Source organism: Aspergillus ochraceoroseus (genome assembly GCF_002846915.1).
Source record: "Aspergillus ochraceoroseus IBT 24754 chromosome Unknown P175scaffold_6, whole genome shotgun sequence".
In the NCBI taxonomy this organism is placed as follows: domain Eukaryota; kingdom Fungi; phylum Ascomycota; class Eurotiomycetes; order Eurotiales; family Aspergillaceae; genus Aspergillus; species Aspergillus ochraceoroseus.
In genome coordinates, this window is record NW_024468481.1 from 928,252 (window position 1) to 948,388 (window position 20,137).

Here is a 20,137-nt window from a genome sequence, read left to right on the forward strand (position 1 = left end):
CCCCTTAAAGCAGGTTCGATCAGACCTAACATCTGGAAGCTGGTACTCCGTACTATTTGTAGTTTGTACACGATGATGGCCCCGCCCAAGGTAAGGGTCCTCGATATTAATAGAACCGGTCCAAGTAGGATCCCAGAGAAAAGTCACTCGCAGCCTGCAGGTTGCAGCGAACTGAACACAAGACTCAAGTAAGAGCGAATAGATCCCTGGGAACATGATCCATGCGGACGGGCGACATTCCTTGTTCGGAGTGGCTGCAAGACGTAATGGTGACTATCATCATCAAACTATCGCGTAAGATGGAAGCTGACCTATTTTGCGCGAATTTACAGAGTAAGATTCGAAACAGGTAGCGCCATCCCTCGGATTCACCGAATACGGGCAAAATGGGGGGGGGCCAGGAGCCGATCCCGTAGCGCGTAACTAGAGCAGGCCACCAGTTTCGAAAAGGATGTACGCTCTAATTTAGTGTCAGCCCTCGATCGACGTCAGCAATAATCGCCCCTGCCAATCAAGTCTCTTGGAGAGGGATTAAGTAGCCAAGCCCGGCTAAGCAGGATGAAGCTCCGAGAACCTAGCCATGCGAAGCCTTCCGCCACGTTGCTTGGAGGCGAGTGGCTCAGGCCTTGGTGGTGCCAAGACCAGCCTGTTCCCAGAACACCTGTCCACGTTTGTTCAAGGTCGAACTTGACTGGCCTGTTCATGTAAGATGAGATGTCGTTTAGACTGTTTTCCAGAACAGGTGGTGACGTTGTGACATACAATCCTCACAAGGGGTAGGAGTGACGCTGATAATTGCCTGATTCGCGACGGCTGTCTCATCTGGATCCACGAGGATGCCTGGTAAAGAGAGTTTTCGTATTGTTTGACAATGTGAGATTCTATCCGTAGGTAGAACGGAAAGCATGTGCCGCTCAACATCATGATAACGCAGCTAAAATGAAACGGGGATGAATTAACCAGATAGAAGCAGGAAAAATAATGCATCAGCTTGTCCCTATAACTAGTTAACTATAGGGGTGTTGGTTCTTGGTTGATACCGACTAGATACTTAGCGAGGGTTAGGTTAGGTATGCGATATCAGGGGCAAGGCCGCCAGCTCCATCGTCCTATGAGATGCAAGGGATGGAACCACGTGCGGAAACCTTCAATCCCGGTAGGAACAAGAACATCGTTGTCCAGCAATACCGGTAGGTTAGGTAATAGGACCATTAGAAACGCGCTCCCGGAATGCCAAGAATATCAAGATCCAAGAGAGCTCTTCTAATAGTGGCAAATAATCATGACAACCTTATCATAGAATATCGTAATCATTGGTACCGATGGTCAAAAACAGGTCTCACTGCACCAGAAGGAATGCTGTCTCTCTCTGGGCCAACCGACCACTGTGAGAGACGGGCTGTGACCACGAGTTTCGGCCCGGCGAGAAGGTAGGTAGGTATGCGACAATAATAACTAACTCTGTGACGCGATGATCTTGCTTCAACCGGTGGAATATTTGACTGGCCAAGTCCGGATAAAACGGGCTAAAAAGTCTGCTCCTATTCCCCGTCCACATTATCACCAATCTATTATCCCATGTCAGCAGCCATCATGCAAGGAATCAAATTCTGAACATCCGATTCAGTTGGATACTCCGTAGGCAGTCCTCATATCATGCCAGTAAGAATCAGCCTGGAATACTCCATTCCCCCTCCCCCCCACACACATACACTGCATATCCAGAGAGTCCATGCCCCCATGGCCGGGATACGGGGGCACCTAACCACTCTGGGATTGCAGCGCGAAAGCCTGCCATTATCGCAGGGAAGAGTCACTCGACCTCCTTCCTTTTTCCTCTCTAGCGTGTGTAGGGGAAAAGTCCGAGATGTTGGCGGCCAGAGAGCTGTGGAGGGATCAAACTTCTGCGGACGCAAGTAGTCTGGAGTCATTTGACCCCGTGCTCAATTGGCGAGCCTGATTGGTATCACTGCAACCGGGGGGGGCCGATTGCAGAAGGCGGTGGGAGGTAGATCTTTGCAGGATCGGTTCAGATATTTTTCAGATTCTGCCACCACGTGCAAAGATGATTGGCCAAAATTAATCTATATTTCCGCAATTGTAAATGTGGTTCCGCTGCCAAGAAAAACTCAAAAAAAAAAAAAAAAAAAAAAACCGCAAGTCCCTCCCGGACTAGGCCCCATGCCCGATAATTCCGGGATGTAGTCTAGTATAGACTCTCACACCTCACGCGAGCAAAAAAGGAAAAAAAAAAAAAGGAATGAACGCAATGGAAGGCAAAAAGAACCAGATGATATTCGTTCAAATTTGCCTGATTAAGGCCACTCGTATCCTAGCTCTTCATTTTTGACGAATAGTCCTACCACGTTGACCAGAGTCTGGGTAGAGAAGTCACCTCCCCGCCTTCTGCCAGTTGAAACCTGGGCACCTTCTATCTGCAGTGGAACCTCCCCTCCCCGTTGTTACGTTGGATCTAGCCAAAAGCCCACCCACTGACTTATCGCACGCCACCGTTCGGACATGGGCCTGGGTCGGAGCAACAGTTTGGCTGCCCTCTTCTGCCGCCTCCCACCAGATTTCTTTTCTATATATTCCTCACCCTGGCCTTTCCGACTTGGCCTGCATACTTTGTGACGCCTCGACACATTCGTCTTACGAATCCGTGGCCCCAAAACTCTCCTGGGACGTTCTTAGATCGCCCCGAACGCCTTCTTAAAACTCTTGTCTTCGAGGCCAAGAGCGTCCGTCAGGTTCACACGTGTGTGTTGCTGAGATTAGGGACAAGATGGCTGATTTTGGTCCACGTGCACCTCATGGGCCCGATATGACGGGAACCCATGAGCCCTTGGAGGACATGGACATCCATGAGAAGGGGGCTTTTGATGCTCTTATTCGTCCCTCCGACAGCTATACACCAGAAGGCACCTACTGGGCCGACTTGTCCATTCTGAGAAGGATGAAGTTTGTGGGTTCGTACGATGCGGGAGAGGCGAAGCGCGAGCTTAGTGGAATCTGGGACATGGTCAAGAAGGATCCTCTGTCGCCCGTCTCGTACTATTTCCGAAATATGGTCCTGCCTGGTGCTGGTCTGGGTTTGGAAGGGTGAGTTTCGCGCTCCAAAAGAGTCTCGCCTGAAGATGCTAACGAATCCTTCCTGCTGCTAGTTACGTGCTATTCTCTATTGGAAACCTGAAACCTCTTTTCCAGGCTGCTTTCCCTGCTTGCTGGGATAAAAACACCACCTGTAACGTTCAGTGGATCCACGCTATCGATTACCTCGAAATCTGTGGTATTATCGTTGGTCAGATCTTGGTCGGAGTTTTGGGTGACTGGTATGTCTATCAAATAGGAACAACAAAACTGAACTATGTTAGAATATGCAAATGTATGGATTCTAACCAGAGTTTTCTGCAGGATTGGTCGACGATGGGGTTTGATTCAGGATGCCACAATCATGTTTGTCGGTCTGCTGATGCTCACGGCCGCCTGGGGTGTCACCCAGAACGGCTGGATTATCTGTTACGCCTGGTCTCTGTTCTTCTACGGTATTGGTGTTGGTAAGTGCCCAGTGATATGAGATATCCATAGTTTCTTTCAATTCCCACGCTAATCCCCCCCCCACAGGTGGTGAATATCCTATGACCGCCACTAGCGGTATGGAGAATGCTGTTGGATCGGGCAAAGTTTCTACCAAGGAGGATCGCCTTCACCGTGGCCGCAAGGTTACCAGCGCTTTCTTGATGCAGGGTTGGGGTCAATTTTTTAACCAGGTCCTACTCATCATCTTGCTGCTTTGCTTCCACCACGGCAGCGGCAATCCTTCTTACTCCACCGTCGCCGCTCAATGGACCTACCGCGTTTCTTTCGCCATTCCTGCTGTTGGAACCCTGTGGCTCGTCTACTATCGTGCTTACCACATGAAGGCTGCTAGCAAGCAGCTCATCACAGCCAAGAAGAAGGCATCTGTGACTGGTTACGATTTCAACTCGCTCCGTCTGACCTTTAAGCACTTTGGATTCCGCCTTCTTGCTACTGCTGGTACTTGGTTTGCCAATGATGTCTTCTTCTATGGTAACAAGCTCTTCCAATCCGAGTTTATCAAGGTTATTAGCCCTCATTCTACCTCCATCATGCCTACCTGGCTTTGGAACTTGGTCAATGTCGGTGTGTCACTTTGCGGGTACTACCTTGCCTCCTTCATGATCGACAACAAGCTATATGGCCGTAAATGGATGCAGATCATTGGTTTCCTAATGGATTTTATTCTCTTTGTCGTGCCTGCCTTCCATTTTGACTACTATAAGTCCCCAGAGCACATCAAGGAGTTCCAGACCATGTACTTCTTGAGTTCGTTCTTCAACCAGTTTGGACCCAACTCGGTCACTTTCTTGGTTGCTGCCGAAGTCTTCCCTACACCCATCCGTGCCACCGCTCACGGTCTCTCTGCCGCTGCTGGCAAACTTGGTGCTCTCCTTGCCTCTGTTCTATATAACTACATTGATACCCAAACCAAGTTCTATGTTGTTCCCTGGTTTGGTCTGGGAGGTGTTGTCTTGACCTGGCTCTTCCTTCCCGATACCACCGGTCTGGATCTGAAGGAGCAGGAGCGCCGCTGGATGTATCTTCGCGAGGGCCGTGAGGCCGAATACCATGGCCCTGCTGTCCACCCCAAGCATCTTTCCATCTGGGAACGTTTCCGTGGCAAGGGCAAGTACTATGATGCTGAGCTTGATTACAAGCAGAAGGTTGAGGAGTACCGTGCTGAGTGGGAGGCTGCTATGAGCTCTAAGATCGCCGAGAAGGAAAAGGCCGACCTGGCTGACGACACCGACGACAGCCTCCTCTCCGGCCACGTCCACGCTTACTTCCACCGCACAAGCCCCATGTTCCGTGGCATGGACAAGCCTAGCAAATCCGATAACTTTGCCCTCCCTCCTGCCGCCCAGCGTGACGAGACCAGTGAAGATTCTATTGAAAATGAAAAATAAGCAACACGCTTTGGACATCCTGATACCCCTCCCTGAATTTGTTTTCATTCGACGTGTTTATATTTGATGAAGATTTTACCTGTTTAATTTTTTCCTCTTTTTGTTTCTTTTCTTTTTTTTTTCGTTCATTGAAAGAGGCTAGTAGAGTAGCCAAAATGTCAACTCACAAACATATATAAATACCCAGGTATATATTTTAGTACTGAAACTCTCAATACCAAAAGATGGTTCCACACTCTCGTAAATATTCTGATATCTCCAAAAACGAGTTGAGTTATAAGTGATCCTTGCGACTCGCAGACTTGACCATGCAGCTCTTTTGCAGCTCTGGAGATTGGAGAATACTTTTCTGCCACCACCCAACCATTAAAAAAGGCGGTGAGCCAGTTATGCCGAAGAAAGTTAAAACGTCCCATCATCCATGCTTAACCTCCCTGTATTACAACCAATTGAGCATCAAACTAAACAACTTGATTCAAAAAAAAAAATAAAAAAAAAATAAGACAGTCTCGCCAAGTTGAAAGTTATCAGAAGAACACCCCCTCATAAGGGAGAGTGCTTGGAACCAAGCAACCCAACATGGTAGTCCTCTTTGCATTCGGCTCAAATGGATCCGGCCAATTAGGCATCGGGCATGAAGACGATGTTTGTATCCCGACAAGATGCATTTTCGACGAAGAAAGCGATGGCAAATCACCAGGGAGGTTATCAGCAGGGGAATCCAGCCCGCTAGACCACGGAAGCGGGAGGAGAATTACACGCATTGTCGCGGGTGGGAATCACACTCTTCTCCTGCTTGAGAATGGGGCGGTTTATGCGGCTGGTTGTAACGAGGATGGGAGGTGTGGGTGGGACCCGGAAGATGAGAATGGCGGGTGTTTGTTTTCGGTGTTCAAGCGGGTTGTTATTAAGGTATGTGATGGGGGGGTGGAACGAGTGTTTACTTCATTCAAGGGTGTGTCGGCGACTTGGGAGGGGACTTTTTTGGTTACGCGATCGTCACTATTAGATGGAGTTGGTGGCAATATGGAGAATGGGGAGGAGGAAGAGGAAGAGGAGGAGGAGGAGGAGGAGGAGGAGGAGAGAGAGAATGTTTTTGTTTTTGGGTCTGGGGGCAAGGGAGAGCTAGGGTTGGGGAAGGACTGTGTGCGGGCTTCTCTTGCTTCAGGGGGCATGAAGATTCGGGATTTCCCGCCCCGGGGCACAAGAATTGTTTGTATCGCGAGTGGGATGGGACATACCGTTGTGGTATTGTCGAATGGGGAGGTGTATGGATGGGGCGCCGCGAGGAAGGGCCAACTGGGCGCTTCTGCTGTGGCGCAGAAGATCGTGTGGTCGCCGATGAGGATTGAGGGGATCCCGTTTCACGTCACAGGCGCTACTTGCGGTCGAGAGTTTACTGTTTTAAGTGGTGACAGGGATGCTGGGGAATTCGCTGTCCTGGGAGGATCTGCTGGGAATAAATGGAATATTCTGTCTGACGTCCCCAGCTCTGAGACTGTGAAGGGGTATGTGAGGATGGATGCTAGCTGGCATGGTGTCTATGTACATCAAGGAGATCTGTCCGTCCATGCTTGGGGACGAAACGATCGTGGGCAGCTCCCACCCGCGGATCTGCCCAAAGCCAGAAAGGTGGCAGTGGGTAGTGAGCATGTTCTTGCTTTGCTAGAGGATCCGACTGTTGTGGCGTTTGGTTGGGGTGAGCATGGCAATTGTGGTCCCGATACGGATGCACAAGGGAATGTCAACGGTGTGTATAGTCGGATTTCTTTGCCCAACGATGTTGAAGCGGTTGATGTTGGGGCGGGTTGTGCGACTAGCTGGATTATGGCTTCATAATGTCGCCGGGAACGGGTGGTCCAAGAAGGTTGCTTTGCCATAACCTCCCTTCTCAGAACCTTGCCGCTCCCAATCTACACCACCTGGGGTGAGGCAGATTTAAAAAAGGGCCCTCAGTCGAAGAGGCCAAGTCCGTGCAGCTACGAGAGTCAGCCCAGTCTTGAAGTGAACGGGTGCAACATACCTGTGACATGCGCTGTGTTGGCGGAATACCCGTTTCTGCCTCCTGACTCAAGTCCATTTGCTCATTGCCTCCCTTGAAGCTAGGCTCAGTATCTCGTAGGCGGAGACCAATGCTATCGAAATTATCCTGAACGTCATGTTAGCGACCAACGAGGACGATGCGCAGGTAATACGACGTCGTACCGGATCAGCGCTTGCGTCCCAACCCAGGATATCTTCGGCTTCATCCTCGTCCTCGTTGGGTACATCCCATTGCCTGTCATCGTCCGCTGGGACGAAAAGACTATCAAATTGGATCGACGGCGGCGGCGGCTGGGATGCTGTCTGAGTGTTTGGCTCGGGTCCTCGCGTTGAAGTCCCCGTGAGTGGACGAATGGGCCTGTTGCGAGGAGGAGGAGGCATCGGCCTTGTATTGGCTGTGCTATTCGCTTGACTAGTAGTGTTTGCCAGCGCCGGTGTTTGCCTGGCCGATAGTTGCGGTACCGGTCGAGAAGAGCTAATATCTTCCGGACCAGCTTCCCCGGTTGTCATCAAGGTGAACTCCGATTTTACACCCTCAAATTCATAAGCGAGTTGCAAAGGCCGGCAAGGACGAGTGTATCGGGCAGCAATCATCACCTGCGCAGTTTCAGCATGGGATATTACTGCTTTGAAGTCCTTTAAGCTGATGGCAACGTGGAGACTGTCCTCAGCTAGGAAATATTCGAAATCCTTCTTGTCAATGGCAACTGAGGTGTGCACCGGTTGCCTGAGGATCTCTGCAGCAGATAAATCAGTATAATGGATATGAAGAAAACATAAAACTCGCCAAGAAGCAAACCTTTTCCATCAGTAATTTTAGTCGTAAAGCTTGTAAAGATAGCTTTGGTGCTTTCTGAATAGATGTCTAGTTGCTCTGCCGAAGGACTGAAGTGATCGGTTATCTCTTTCAGAAACTTCGGCTCTATACTCCATTCATTGGTAGCTTTTGACCTATCAAATACCGCATGTTGGATTGTTGTAGATTCATAGGTGAGCTTGTATGACTTAATGACACCTAGAAAGACACGGTGAGCAGACTTAAAACCGAACAAGGTTAGAAATTACTAACCAAGCCCGCATATCATCTTGATGATGAGCCGACATTCGGTCTCATCCAAGTCCTCCTGAAGCTCGAAAACGCAACGTTCAACTGCGGTATCTTTGTCTCGGCCGCTTGTTCTCCCTTTGAATACGGAGAGCAGTGCCTGATGAATGTTAGTGGGCGAAGAATCGTAAGCAGTGTTCTAGGGAATGCCTACTTTCAGATATACTTGGCAAGTAAACTTATTTGGGCGCAGGGACCTAGAGTTGCCCACATTTCTAACTATGCCAAAGGAATAGCTTTCGAAGAAGCTATTGGCTCCAAATGCAAATGCAGAATATGCCGTTTTGCTTGTGTTGAGAGTGCTCAGCCGAAGCTAGGATATCGTTAGAAAAGGCTCCAGGTGTCAGATTCCACTATCACCGCACGTACCAGATCATATTCAGCCTCAATTGATACAGTATCGCTAAATTTCGCCAGACAGGTCAGGGCATCATGCAACCGTAATAATGCCCCCGGGAGGAGCGAGAATGATAAGGTGGTCATTGGCTCTCTCGGTGGAGAAATGCTATGGCTGCAGGTTTTTGTTTCCCAGAGATTCTCCTCCGGTTTAAACCATCTGATGTACAATCAGCCCTTGGTGTTCGTACATATTTCTCCTTTCTTGTGTTTGTGAATATTGTGAAGTCCAAGTCTTGTCACGTTCAAAATGCCCCAGGCACCAGGACGCGTGTTTACATAAGCACCGTCACCGATGGAAGGTATGTTGCTTCATCGACACAAGATATCCATCACCTCTAAAAAGCTACTTGGAACATCAAGATAGATGCTGATGAGCTGCATTGTGTGTGTGGTGTGACTAGGTCCTGAGGTGGTTGTACCTCTGTCGCGAAAATGGCCGTTACGCTACCCAGCGACGTTCTCTTTATGATCTTGGATGTCTTGGGAGATGAGAAGGACTACAACAGCTTGTATCAATGCGCGCTAGCATCCAAATGCTTCACCGAGCATGCACTATCCGTGCTGTATAGGTAAGGATATGGGTTATTTTCGATGGATCCCACGCGTTTCCATCTGCTTACTCCCGCCATCAGGCTGTATGATACTTCGCCTTTAAGAGGCGGGGGTACCGAGGACGAGCAATTCAGAGCTCGACGACCAGCAGCAAGTTTGGCTTCTCTTAGGCGAGAACAAGATCCCACTATCAGGAAATGGATCGTCCTTTGGCGCTCTATCTTACTGTCTACACTTGACCAGACTTATCTACCTTATCATAGGTACATTCGGTACCTAGATCTTGATGATCTGGGGGACCTTCTCGGTTCGAATAAGGATGTCAAAGAGTGCGTATCCATCCTCTTTACAATATTCCGTAATATGTTTGTATGTTAGCGCTCTCTCTAATACCCTATAGTGAGCTGTTCACTCCGGAGCTCCTGGATTACGTTTCTCAGGAGTATGTATCAGAGGGCAACAAGCGTCGTCGGTCTCCGAGAACATTGCCTGATAACGAATGGATCAAGATAAAACTTGGCTCTGGTTAGTTATGTGCTTTTTACAACCCCTGCAGCTCAGTATCAGGACCGTCTTTATGACTTATAGCTCACTTCTCCAGCCATTGTCAAGAGAAATTCGTCCATACGCGGCATGTCATGCAATGGTAGGCTACGCACTTTAAAGATTCAACCAAGTGGCGTCGTGCTCAGCTGACTTGGGTTAGTCGCACCGACAACATTGAATGAATGGATAGAGGGATCACCACAGCTGCAAGCCCTCACTGTCTGGTCAGGATCTACGCTTTCACAGCATGCCGGCCAGAAGATCCATGATCACTGCCCTGAATTTAAGCAGCTCAGAATCTACAGCTGGTACAATGCCGTGTCGTACTTTACTTCTCAAATGCTAATCGCCATTCTCCAGGCAAAGCATTGCCCCGCAGAATGCAGACACTGATGCAGAAGAGTTATTCAAAGAACTTCACCCCAATTCTCTGGAGTACTTCGAAGTGCTTAGCTTTTCCCACCTGGGCTCGCGCTCAATAAAGGCCCTAGGGACACAGAGGGAATCTTTAGTTGAACTGAAGTTAACATACCTTGATATTGAGGCAATTGCAGAACTCCCGTCACTATCAGAACTTCCAAAACTAGAAGTTTTGGCATTGACAGATTCGATGCCTACTACCTGGAACGACCAGTTCTATACTACTATCGGCCAAGTCGCCGACTGGATACGAAGTTGTAAAAAATTGAAACGTCTGGATCTGAGAAAGTTCGTTGACGATGCTGAACTACTTACACAAGTGCTCGCGAACAATGAAATTCATTTGACCAGTCTATCCTTTGCGGGTTACATGTTAGCTAATAGTCGTGGATTTTTCGATGCGGTTTGCACCCATCAATCCTTAGAAGTGCTTTATCTACAAGGAGAAGGGAGCGAAACCCCCGAGGATAATGAGAAGCTTGTGCAAGCCCTCATCGGACTCCAGGATCTCCGTGAACTTGAACTCAAAGACGTATCGGACTGGTTTACGATGGACCATGTTATGACGTTGACACCGTTTCTTCCCCGTCTAGAGAGATTGTGGATTAGTGGTGAGGCCTTCGACGACTCTGTATGGAGCGCATTTTTGTGCTTGCAAAACCTTCAGAGTCTGGCTATCTACGCCCTCAGTAACTTCACAGCGGAAGGGGTACTCGACTTTATCACCCAGTTGGGACCTGGAAACAGAGGTCTGAGTTTGTCAATACTGAACGCAGCGTCAGATATCTATTTCCCGGAAGAAGCGCAGAATTTGATTCGTGAAATCCTGGCAACCAAGTTAGACGGGTCGTTTGACTTTGGACTTGTTCAACGTGTGTTTGACTTTGGACTTGTTCAAGGTGTGTTGCACTCAATATCTTCAATTTTGAAAAGACAAGACTAACAAGCAGTTACAGAGGAACCCAGCGACTCCAGTTCTGGCGAAGAAATTTACGATTAATAAATAGCTTGTCGTGGTCTTTTTTGGGGGGGGGGCAGATGAGGACTCTAGGAAGTACTCCATAGGGTATTAGGAAAGGACTTTGGAAAATAACTCGCCTTGAGCAAATTGAGCATTATTCATAGAGATCGATCATGACCTCCTCAAACTTCAAAATTCCTTCTTCTTGTAATTAGTGTATGCAAAACTAATTAATGTGGATTGGCGGGATTCGCGTCCACACCGCGTCCGGAACGCGTTCCCATCCGGCGCGACACCACAAACGAATCGGAGGCAATGAAATGGTGTTATCCCTTCCCCAAGACACAACAAGGACAACCCAAATCAAGAGTCAGTGCGTCAGTCTACTGTGCCTGCTTCATCAAACTTCTATTCACGTTTACCATGCCCATGTCATCCGCGTAACGCAAAATATAAAGAACAATGGCTGCAGCTCGAGCTAAATTGGCGGAGCTGAAGGCCCTTCGTGCTGCAGGAAAGAAGCGCCTGTCGACGTATGAGGTCGAAGAACAAGGCGACATTTACGAGGAAGTCGACGACGAAGGATATAAGAAAATCATCCGGAATCGGCTTGACGAAGATGATTTCGTTGTCGATGACAATGGCGAGGGATACGCCGACGATGGCCGAGAAGTCTGGAATGAACGGGGCGAGCGCTACGGCGATAGCAACAGCGAGGATGACGAGTTGCCTGCTCGAGGCAAGGCTGCAAAGAGGAAGCGCGAAGAAGAGAAGCAGAGAAAGGAGAAAATTAATAACGGGATCTCCAAATACTTCAATAGCGGGAGCGCAAACTCCGCTCCTAAATCCAAGGTGAGTGGTAGTTTGAACAGGACGACGACGATGCACGAGGTTCCTGGAAGAATTGAGTGCTGATAAACTTTGGTATAGCCTGTTGCTACAGCGGAAGATGAGGCCTTTATGGCTGATCTCCTCGGAGAGGTCGATACCAATATCGTTTCGAAACACGTTCCAAAGCATAATGTGGTGAAGTCCGAAACCCGTCGAAAAGTTCGCATCCTATCCCCACCTCTATCGGACAGAACGCGCACCCCGAAAGGTATCACAAAAGACGCAAATAGCGACCCAGTATCCCCGGGTGACTCAGAGCCAGCGCTGAATTTGGATAACGACGATGGACCGCTCCTTCACGCAGACGACGACGACGACGTCCCAATGAGCGACCCCATGCCTTCATCCCCGGTTAGCAAAGCAGTAGAAAGAAAATACATGGCGCCTATCAAGGCGGAAGAGCCTGAGGAGGACGATAATGATCTGATGGAGGTTACCCAAGCAACTGGTCATCTTGAAGCAGGTGTGAAAACCGTCAACATGGCCGGAAGCCGGCCTACCCCCAGCCTTAAGAAGGAATTATACCCCCCAATGCCCGCAAGCTCTTCTCCTATGAAAGCAGGAGCGGAAGTTAACGCCTCGTGGAATGATGTACGTGATAAATTGAATGTCCTCAACAGCCCAGCATCGGAGCCACGCTCCTTCGGCAAACTAAGCCCTAAGGATGTGGTGGAGGAGGATGGGAGCCTACGCATGTTCTGGCTCGACTACACGGAAGTCAACGGCAGTTTGTGCTTATTCGGAAAGGTGAAGAACAAGCAAAATGGCTCCTATGCAAGTGCGTTCGTCAAAGTCGATAGCATCCTCCGAAAGCTTTATTTTCTCCCTAGAGACTATAGACACAAACATGGGCGAGACACGGATGAAGAAGTAGATATGGAAGACATGTACCATGAGGTTGATGCGATGATGTCAAGGCTTAGAGTTGGCATGCACAAGATGAAACCATGCACTCGGAAGTATGCGTTCGAGTTACCTGGTGTACCAAAAAAGGCCGAGTATCTGAAGCTTCTCTATCCTTATGACAAGCCGGCACTACCGATGGATACCAAGGGAGAAACATTTTCTCATATTTTTGGGTCAAATACCTCATTGTTTGAGCAGTTTGTTCTCTGGAAGAACATCATGGGTCCTTGTTGGCTTCAATTTGAAGAAGCGGATTTCTCGGCAGTCAACAATGCTTCATGGTGCAAGTTTGAATGCCAGACGACGAAGCCAGCACTCATCTCCCCCGTTCCTGATTCTGAGAACCTCGAGGCACCTCCGCTTACACTGATGAGTCTTTCGTTTAGAACGCAGCTCAATGTGAAAGAGAACAAACAGGAGATCTTGGTAGCAAGCGCCAGAGTATACGAGAATGTATCCCTCACCGATACCACCCCCCCAGAAAAACTTCCTTGCAAGACGTTCACGGTCATGCGCCCTTCGGGTTCTTCGTATCCAGTGCATTTCGAGGCTGAAGTACGAAAGCAACGAGGCACGTACATACTGGAAAAGAGCGAGCAGTTCCTTCTGAGCAAATTCTTGGCACTTTTCGAGAGGATGGACCCTGATGTTCTGATGGGACATCAACTCCAGGAGGTCGATCTCAGTGTTTTCCTGAGCAGACTTAAGGAAAAGAAAACACCCGGATGGCATCGTATCGGTCGATTAAAGCGTGGTGAATGGCCCAAAAACTTCAATAGAGGAGGGGGTTTCTTCACCGAGAGGCACTTGATAGCAGGAAGGTTGATGTGCGATGTCGCCAATGACATGGGCAAGGTAAGAATATCTTATTTATTTTTAAGGAAAGATTTACTAACACTTAATAGTCGCTTATGATGAAGTGCCAATCCTGGAGCTTGACCGAAATGTGTAATCTTTACCTCGGACCGGGAAATGCAAGACAAGATCTGGATATTGAGGCTGCCTTGAAGACTTGGGCTGGCTCAAAGGATGGGCTCATAAACTTTGTGAATCACTGCGATGCAGATACTTACTTTATTGCTGCGCTAGTTCTACGCCTTCAAATGCTGTCCCTGACCAAAGTCCTCACCAACATTGCTGGAAACTCTTGGGCACGTACCCTGAGTGGTACACGTGCTGAGCGGAACGAGTACATTTTGCTTCATGAATTCCATCGCAACAAATACATCTGTCCTGATAAGTATTCTGCTAAGCTTCAAAAAGCAGAGGAAAGGATCCAGGAAGGGGATGATGAAGATTCCGCAGATAAGAAAAAGAAAGATAAGTACAAGGGTGGCCTGGTTTTCGAACCCGAGAGGGGGCTTTACGACCGATTCGTGCTCGTCATGGATTTCAACAGCTTGTATCCAAGTATTATCCAGGAGTACAACATTTGTTTCACAACGGTGGACCGGACGGCATCGGTGGGTTTTTCTTAAATACCCCCTCACTCTTCCCCTGGAACTTGCTGACATACCTTGCAGGCTGAAAATGAAAATGAGGAGAAGGTCCCAGAGGTCCCTCCCTCAGATGCTGAGCAGGGTATCCTACCGCGGCTGATTGCAACCCTCGTTGGTCGTCGACGGGAAGTCAAAAAGCTCATGAAGGACAAGCGCGCAACCCCTGAACAGCTCGCACTATGGGACACTAAGCAGCTCGCCTTTAAGCTGACTGCCAACTCGATGTACGGATGTTTGGGATACACGCAAAGTCGTTTCTACGCTCGTCCCTTGGCAATGCTTACCACCTTTAAGGGTCGTGAGATTCTTCGAAGCACCAAGGAACTGGCAGAAAGCAAACAGCTTCGGGTCATTTATGGTGATACTGACTCTGTCATGATCAACACAAACATGGACACCATTAGCGATGCCCTAAAGGTTGGAGAGGAGTTCAAAAAATCAGTCAATGAGCGATATCGGTTGCTGGAGATTGACATCGATAACATTTTCCGCCGTCTCCTCCTGCACGCCAAGAAGAAGTATGCTGCCATCAACATGACGGAAGTAGATGGTAAATACGTTGATAAGCTCGAAGTCAAGGGTTTGGATATGAAGAGACGTGAATACTGCGCCTTGTCGAAGGAGGCTTCACAAAAGCTTCTGAACGAGGTTCTTTCTGGGGAAGATCAGGAAATAGTTCTCAACCGGGTTCATGACTACTTGCGTGATTTAGCAAGTAAAATGCGAGAATTCACGATCCCTGTCCAGAAATACGTGATTTACACAGTATGCACTTGGCTTTGTTCAAATCTTGGGTTCCTAACTAATCGCTCTACAGAAACTTTCCAAGAAGCCCGAAGAATATCCAAACAAGGAATCAATGCCTCCAGTTCAAGTCGCACTGCGCGAACTTGCTCGCGGCAAAAACATACGGCCAAACGACGTTATATCATACGTGGTAACCTCTGGAGACTCAGAAACATCGTCTCTTCCTCCCGCCAAAAGGTCATACACACTTCAAGATGTGATCAAGGCGGACTCGGGATTGAAACCAGATGTTGAGTTCTACCTGCTCAAACAAATTTTTCCTCCCATTGAGCGTCTCTGTGCTCCCATCCCGGGTACTGATGCCGTTCGTCTGGCCGAATGCCTAGGACTGGATGTTCGCAAATACCAAATCAACACATCCGTGGCAAACAGCCAGCAGAATGCAGAAATTTTCCCCCTTGAGTCACAGATTCCCGACTCCATTCGGTTTGAAAATGCTGCTAGACTGACCCTCACCTGCCGCTTCTGCAAAGAGCGGTCCGTCTTCGAGGGACTCGCAGTATCAATCAACATGTGCAATCCCCATGGCATTGTTTGCCCGAATTCAGCCTGCCAGAAACAATTCACCGTTTTGACGATTGTTGCGCAGTTGGAGTCTCAGATTCGGGCTCAGACCTCCAAATACTACGAGGGCTGGCTCGTCTGCGACGATTCTGCCTGCGGCAATCGTACCCGCCAGATGAGTGTTTATGGACACCGGTGTCTCGGACCCCGTGGCCATGCTGAAGGCTGTCTTGGGAAGATGACGTACGAGTACAGTGAAAAACAGATGTACAATCAACTTCTTTACTTTGCCAGCCTCTGGGATGTGGACAAGGCCCGAGCAATGGCAGAAAAGGAAGCTAGTGGCGAGAAGAAGGACAGCGTTGCTGCTCTCGTCGAGTTCAATCGTATACGGTTTGGAACGGTTAAGGGAGTGGTGGACGCATACTTGAAGAAGTGCGGACGCCAATGGGTCGAGATGGATAATTTGTTCCGTTTTATGTTGCCTTGATTCTTTTTACTTGGATGGATAGTGTGTTCTTTACGTCTGCACATAGCGACTCTTCCAGCCGGACGACTTTGGCTCTGGTTCTATTATTACTGTGTCTTTGCTTACTGTTTTAGCGTATTTTGTTAGGGTTGGGTGATGATGGGATAAGTGTCACTTGATTAAATATGAATGATAGTTTGAATTGAGTTATATGAACAATGCTGAGTTCATACTCCCGTGACGGCTCCAGATCTTAGCAGAAACTTGTCGAGGCACACACACACTCTTCGCTATATTCAGCATATCCCAGGTTGGAGATTCTCAATATAACGCGTTGAAGTAAGTTGGTGAGATCTATCTGTGAAGGAGGTATTAAGTGCTGAATTGCCCTTGATAAACTCGTGAACATCTAGTTGGGGAGCGTGCAGGCTGCAGTAAGTTGGCCAGGCGAAAAAGGTTCCAATAGACGAGAGAAGCCTTTAAAATACTTGTAGAAGAATAAAATACACGGCAAATCCGAGTTCGTGACTTAGATACTAAAATACATCTTTATTTGACATTTCAAAGACGAACCGATGTTTATGGTTCTAAAAGCTTATAATAGGAGACTGAGTCAAATATCACACATCGAGATTTCCTAATAGAGGATATACTCCCGTAGCTCAATCGGTTTAGAGCACCAAGCTTATATGACATGGTATCAAAAGTACCACTTATATGTGCCTCTTGGAGGTTGGGAGTTCGATCCTCCCCGGGAGTATGCTTTTTTCATGCCCGTCTTATTATTATTTTTTTTTAATTTTATTTCTTGTCCGTTTAAACCTCGAGTAATTAATTAACTAGGTATTTTACTAGATCCCTGGGTTCGTTTTCTGTATGTATTCTCTCTCTCGCTCTATATCCCGGCCAAAACCGGAGTGCTTCGAATTTCTCCCCTACTACCAACCACCAACAACCACCTTGTCTAGTTTCTGACCACAAACGACTGAAAATAGAAATATGCTTGAGATTGAATTTTTCTACTGTGATTAACTTGGTATCGTCGAGGTCAAATATATGACACAAACAACGCTAGACTCTTTGGGTCCGAAGTTATGCCCCACCTCTATCGATAATAATTAATCGGGATGAATTCCATCTTCTCCGGAACAACCTGGAGAATATCTGGCATCAAGTTATAGTTGCTCAGTAGCAACTCCCATTCTGAACTAGTCTAGTTTTACACCTATGAATTCAAGATCATGTCAGTGAAACGGGTTCTCGTGATTGCAGGCTCTGACAGCTCCGGCGGCGCGTAAGTCATTCCCCTCACTTCCCCTCCACACCACCTTGACGGATCAGCTACCTTCGGTCACAGCAAGCTAATGCACGTATATCGGATTCAGCGGCCTAGAGGCTGATCAGAGAGTCCTGGCTGCACATGGATGCTATGCCCTCACAGCTACTACTGGGCTCACCGCTCAGAACACTCTTGGGGTGCAAGACATTTTTGTCGTTCCACCCGAGTTTGTTAAGAAGCAAATCAACGCTAGCCTTGAAGATATCGGGGCAGATGTTGTCAAAATTGGTATGGCTTTGCGCCTTTTTTGGGGGGGGGCTTCCCTTTCCTGTTTCTGTTACCTCCAAGTATCTCTGACGATCTTATGTGCTGGGCTAATCATTGTACAGGAATGCTCTCGTCCGCGGAGACAATTGATATCATTGCAGATGCACTTGTCTCTTACCAGATTCCATCTGTAGTGCTAGATCCGGTAATTTTCCTGTTCTGTGATTTATTTTCTTGTCTCTTAATGTCGGATTGGAACAGGTGATGGTGTCTACAAGCGGATCCCAGTTACTGCCTGAGGCGGCTGTTCGCGTGTTGCGAGTGAAATTGATCCCTCTCGCGACTATTCTCACTCCTAATATCCCAGAAGCTAAGCTTCTCCTAAAAGACTCTGGTGTGGACGTTCCAGACCCGGAAGGTCTTGATGGAGTCATCCATCTCGCAAAACAAATCCATGGTCTTGGGTCCAAAGCTGTTCTACTCAAGGGTGGCCACTTGCCTCTCACTAAAGATCTCAAAACTGCGCACAATGTAGAGGAGGCCGCGAGAGTCGTTGACATCCTTTATGACGGTGAAAATGTTACCTTATTTGAGACTGACTTTCTTATCTCCAAAAACACCCATGGCACCGGTTGCTCCCTTGCCTCTGCCATCGCAGCCAATCTGGCACTTGGGAAAGATATGACAAGAGCTGTCCGCAGTGCCGTCAGATTCGTCGAGGCAGGAATTAAAACCAGCTTTAGTCTTGGAAAAGGAAGTGGACCGATTAACCATTTTCACTCCATGCACTCACTACCTTTTGCACCGTATGCTTGTCTACCCTTCATACCCTTTTCTGCACAATTCAGACAGCTGATCAACCTATATAGTGGACGTTTCGTGGAATACATCCTGGACCGCCCTGATGTTCAACCAGTCTGGAAGAGGTTTACCGAACATGAATTTGTTTTGGGGTTGGCCAGTGGCGCACTTCCCTTGGAACAATTCAAGAAATATCTAGTCCAGGATTATCTTTACCTCGTATGTACACATTTTGCAGGGTTTTCACATCTGTTATAACTAAAGGGTTTCCATACAGATTCACTTTGCTCGGAGTAACGCCCTAGCTTCTTACAAGGGGAAAGACATGGAAACCATTGCTGCTGTAAGTCCGGTCAAACAAAGCTAATGTGTCTCTGTAAGTATCACAACTAATTTGGCCATTATAGTCCGCCAAAATTGTCCTGCACATCCAACGAGAAACCGCACTACACTTGGATTACTGTGCGTCTTTTGGGATATCCAAAGATCAGATGGAGAAAACACCAGAAACCATTGGTAGACATCCATCCCCTTTTGCGTTTTGTAATTTCGCCCTTGTATATTGACAAAAACATGAATAGCTTGCGCAGCGTATAGCAGATATATCCTAGATGTTGGTCAATCAGATGACTGGCTAGCGTTGCAAGTAGCCCTCGCACCTTGTTTGATCGGGTATGGAGCCATAGCCCAAAGACTGTACAACAACGCAGGGACGCTTCGAGAAGGCAACCGGTACTTCAAATGGATCGAAAATTACGTTGCGGAAGATTACACTGAGGCCGTCCGGTTGGGGTCTGGTAAGAAATCTGCAGTTTCCGAATACACAAAGGCTATGTCTAATGCTTTTTTCTACAGAACTGTTGGAAACCTATATGCGACAAGTTTCTCCCTCCCGGATGGAAGAGCTGATCAAGATCTTTATCAGGGCAACTGAGTTGGAAATCAGTTTCTGGGATATGGGACTTGGCAATGCGCGTTCGTGAGGTAGATCCCTACTTAGTTACTGTGTAGTAGTGGTACTACTACTAGTAGGAGCAGGCATACAGAGAAAAATCCTACATACGCAGACGGTTTTCTCTGATTATGCTATCCAGAACTGGAGCAAGTACCCAAAAAGGAAATCGCCATCGAACCCATGAATCGAGCGCCAAACTTTAATACTGCCGGTCAAAAAGTAACGTGGCAAGTCAGATGATAGAACATCAAGATGGCGATGAGTGTTCAGGTTCGTCAATTCGCAGCACTTGCGGTAGATTTGGCTGAGGAAGCAGTGGTAAAATTCATTTGGACTACTTAGATTCACACTCAACCACTTTATTCCCCATATCCACCAGTATTTTTTCAAAATGCGGCCCTATTTTGTTGGGCCACACCGCCTCTGGAGGTTCGGCTTACGTAACCCCGGCGGTGTAAAAATTTAGCCCCTGCGCTAATCCCAAAACGAAAAAGTTGCCTCAGCGCCTTCTTTCCTCTTCTTTTTTTTCTCTCTCTTTGCCTCCCGCCCAAAAATCTTTCTTCCTTTATCCCCCCATCTTCGCCTCTCTCTCTCTCTCTCTTTCGTATTTTTCTCTTGATATTGTTTTGATATCATCCTCTTCTCTCTCATTCATCGGAGATTCTTTATTCTCCTCCTGTCCTTGCCTTTGTTTTCCATCCCTCTCTCTATCTGCACTGGTGTTTTCCATTTTCGCAGGTTGAGA

The 20,137-nt window shown here is 47.9% G+C and overlaps 5 protein-coding genes and 1 non-coding gene across 6 annotated transcripts; 5 read left to right on the forward strand and 1 right to left on the reverse strand.

The window, feature by feature from the left end:
* Positions 1-2,785: 2,785 nt before the first annotated feature.
* On the forward strand, positions 2,786-4,988 carry P175DRAFT_0494464 (putative MFS phosphate transporter; the record flags this gene model as incomplete). Its single annotated transcript, XM_040896015.1, has 4 exons — positions 2,786-3,102; positions 3,165-3,332; positions 3,415-3,557; positions 3,625-4,988. The coding sequence occupies 4 exons, from the start codon at positions 2,786-2,788 to the stop codon at positions 4,986-4,988; spliced, it is 1,992 nt and encodes a 663-aa protein (XP_040750718.1).
* Positions 4,989-5,388: 400 nt separating this feature from the next.
* P175DRAFT_0461997 (uncharacterized protein) lies at positions 5,389-7,134 on the forward strand. Its single transcript, XM_040894782.1, has 2 exons — positions 5,389-6,002; positions 6,069-7,134. Exons 1-2 carry the CDS (start codon positions 5,568-5,570, stop codon positions 6,825-6,827), a joined length of 1,194 nt encoding a protein of 397 aa, XP_040750719.1. The 5' UTR covers positions 5,389-5,567; the 3' UTR covers positions 6,828-7,134.
* On the reverse strand, positions 6,941-8,619 carry P175DRAFT_0440481 (putative DNA repair protein rad9; the record flags this gene model as incomplete). Its single annotated transcript, XM_040894022.1, has 7 exons — positions 6,941-6,967; positions 7,012-7,137; positions 7,194-7,768; positions 7,831-8,046; positions 8,101-8,236; positions 8,291-8,449; positions 8,506-8,619. 7 exons carry the CDS (start codon positions 8,617-8,619, stop codon positions 6,941-6,943), a joined length of 1,353 nt encoding a protein of 450 aa, XP_040750720.1.
* A 123-nt stretch (positions 8,620-8,742) lies between these two features.
* P175DRAFT_0298284 (uncharacterized protein) lies at positions 8,743-11,100 on the forward strand. The gene is made up of 7 exons (XM_040892808.1): positions 8,743-8,834; positions 8,937-9,104; positions 9,168-9,416; positions 9,488-9,612; positions 9,689-9,733; positions 9,794-9,941; positions 9,994-11,100. Exons 2-7 carry the CDS (start codon positions 8,968-8,970, stop codon positions 10,994-10,996), a joined length of 1,707 nt encoding a protein of 568 aa, XP_040750721.1. The 5' UTR covers positions 8,743-8,834; positions 8,937-8,967; the 3' UTR covers positions 10,997-11,100.
* A 376-nt stretch (positions 11,101-11,476) lies between these two features.
* P175DRAFT_0510601 (DNA-directed DNA polymerase alpha catalytic subunit POL1) lies at positions 11,477-19,420 on the forward strand (the record flags this gene model as incomplete). The annotated part of the gene is made up of 15 exons (XM_040898523.1): positions 11,477-11,866; positions 11,945-13,666; positions 13,717-14,274; positions 14,335-15,075; positions 15,128-16,014; positions 16,823-16,847; positions 17,329-17,384; positions 17,476-17,657; positions 17,759-17,841; positions 17,898-18,442; positions 18,506-18,656; positions 18,715-18,780; positions 18,845-18,953; positions 19,019-19,229; positions 19,267-19,420. 15 exons carry the CDS (start codon positions 11,477-11,479, stop codon positions 19,418-19,420), a joined length of 5,880 nt encoding a protein of 1,959 aa, XP_040750722.1.
* On the forward strand, positions 16,742-16,850 carry P175DRAFT_0t99. Its single transcript has one exon. It is a non-coding gene; the product is annotated as a tRNA-Ile (tRNA).
* Positions 19,421-20,137: the final 717 nt, after the last annotated feature.

Bases quoted from the DNA above. Each gene is read 5' to 3' on its own strand.
- P175DRAFT_0461997 (XM_040894782.1), top strand. From the start codon at position 5,568: ATGGTAGTCCTCTTTGCATTCGGCTCAAATGGATCCGGCCAATTAGGC. The intron at 6,003-6,068 runs GTTGGTGGCAAT...GAGGAGGAGGAG, and splicing joins GATCGTCACTATTAGATGGA to GAGAGAGAGAATGTTTTTGT.
- P175DRAFT_0298284 (XM_040892808.1), top strand. From the start codon at position 8,968: ATGGCCGTTACGCTACCCAGCGACGTTCTCTTTATGATCTTGGATGTC. The intron at 9,417-9,487 runs GTGCGTATCCAT...AATACCCTATAG, and splicing joins TCGAATAAGGATGTCAAAGA to TGAGCTGTTCACTCCGGAGC. The intron at 9,942-9,993 runs GTACAATGCCGT...GCCATTCTCCAG, and splicing joins CAGCTCAGAATCTACAGCTG to GCAAAGCATTGCCCCGCAGA.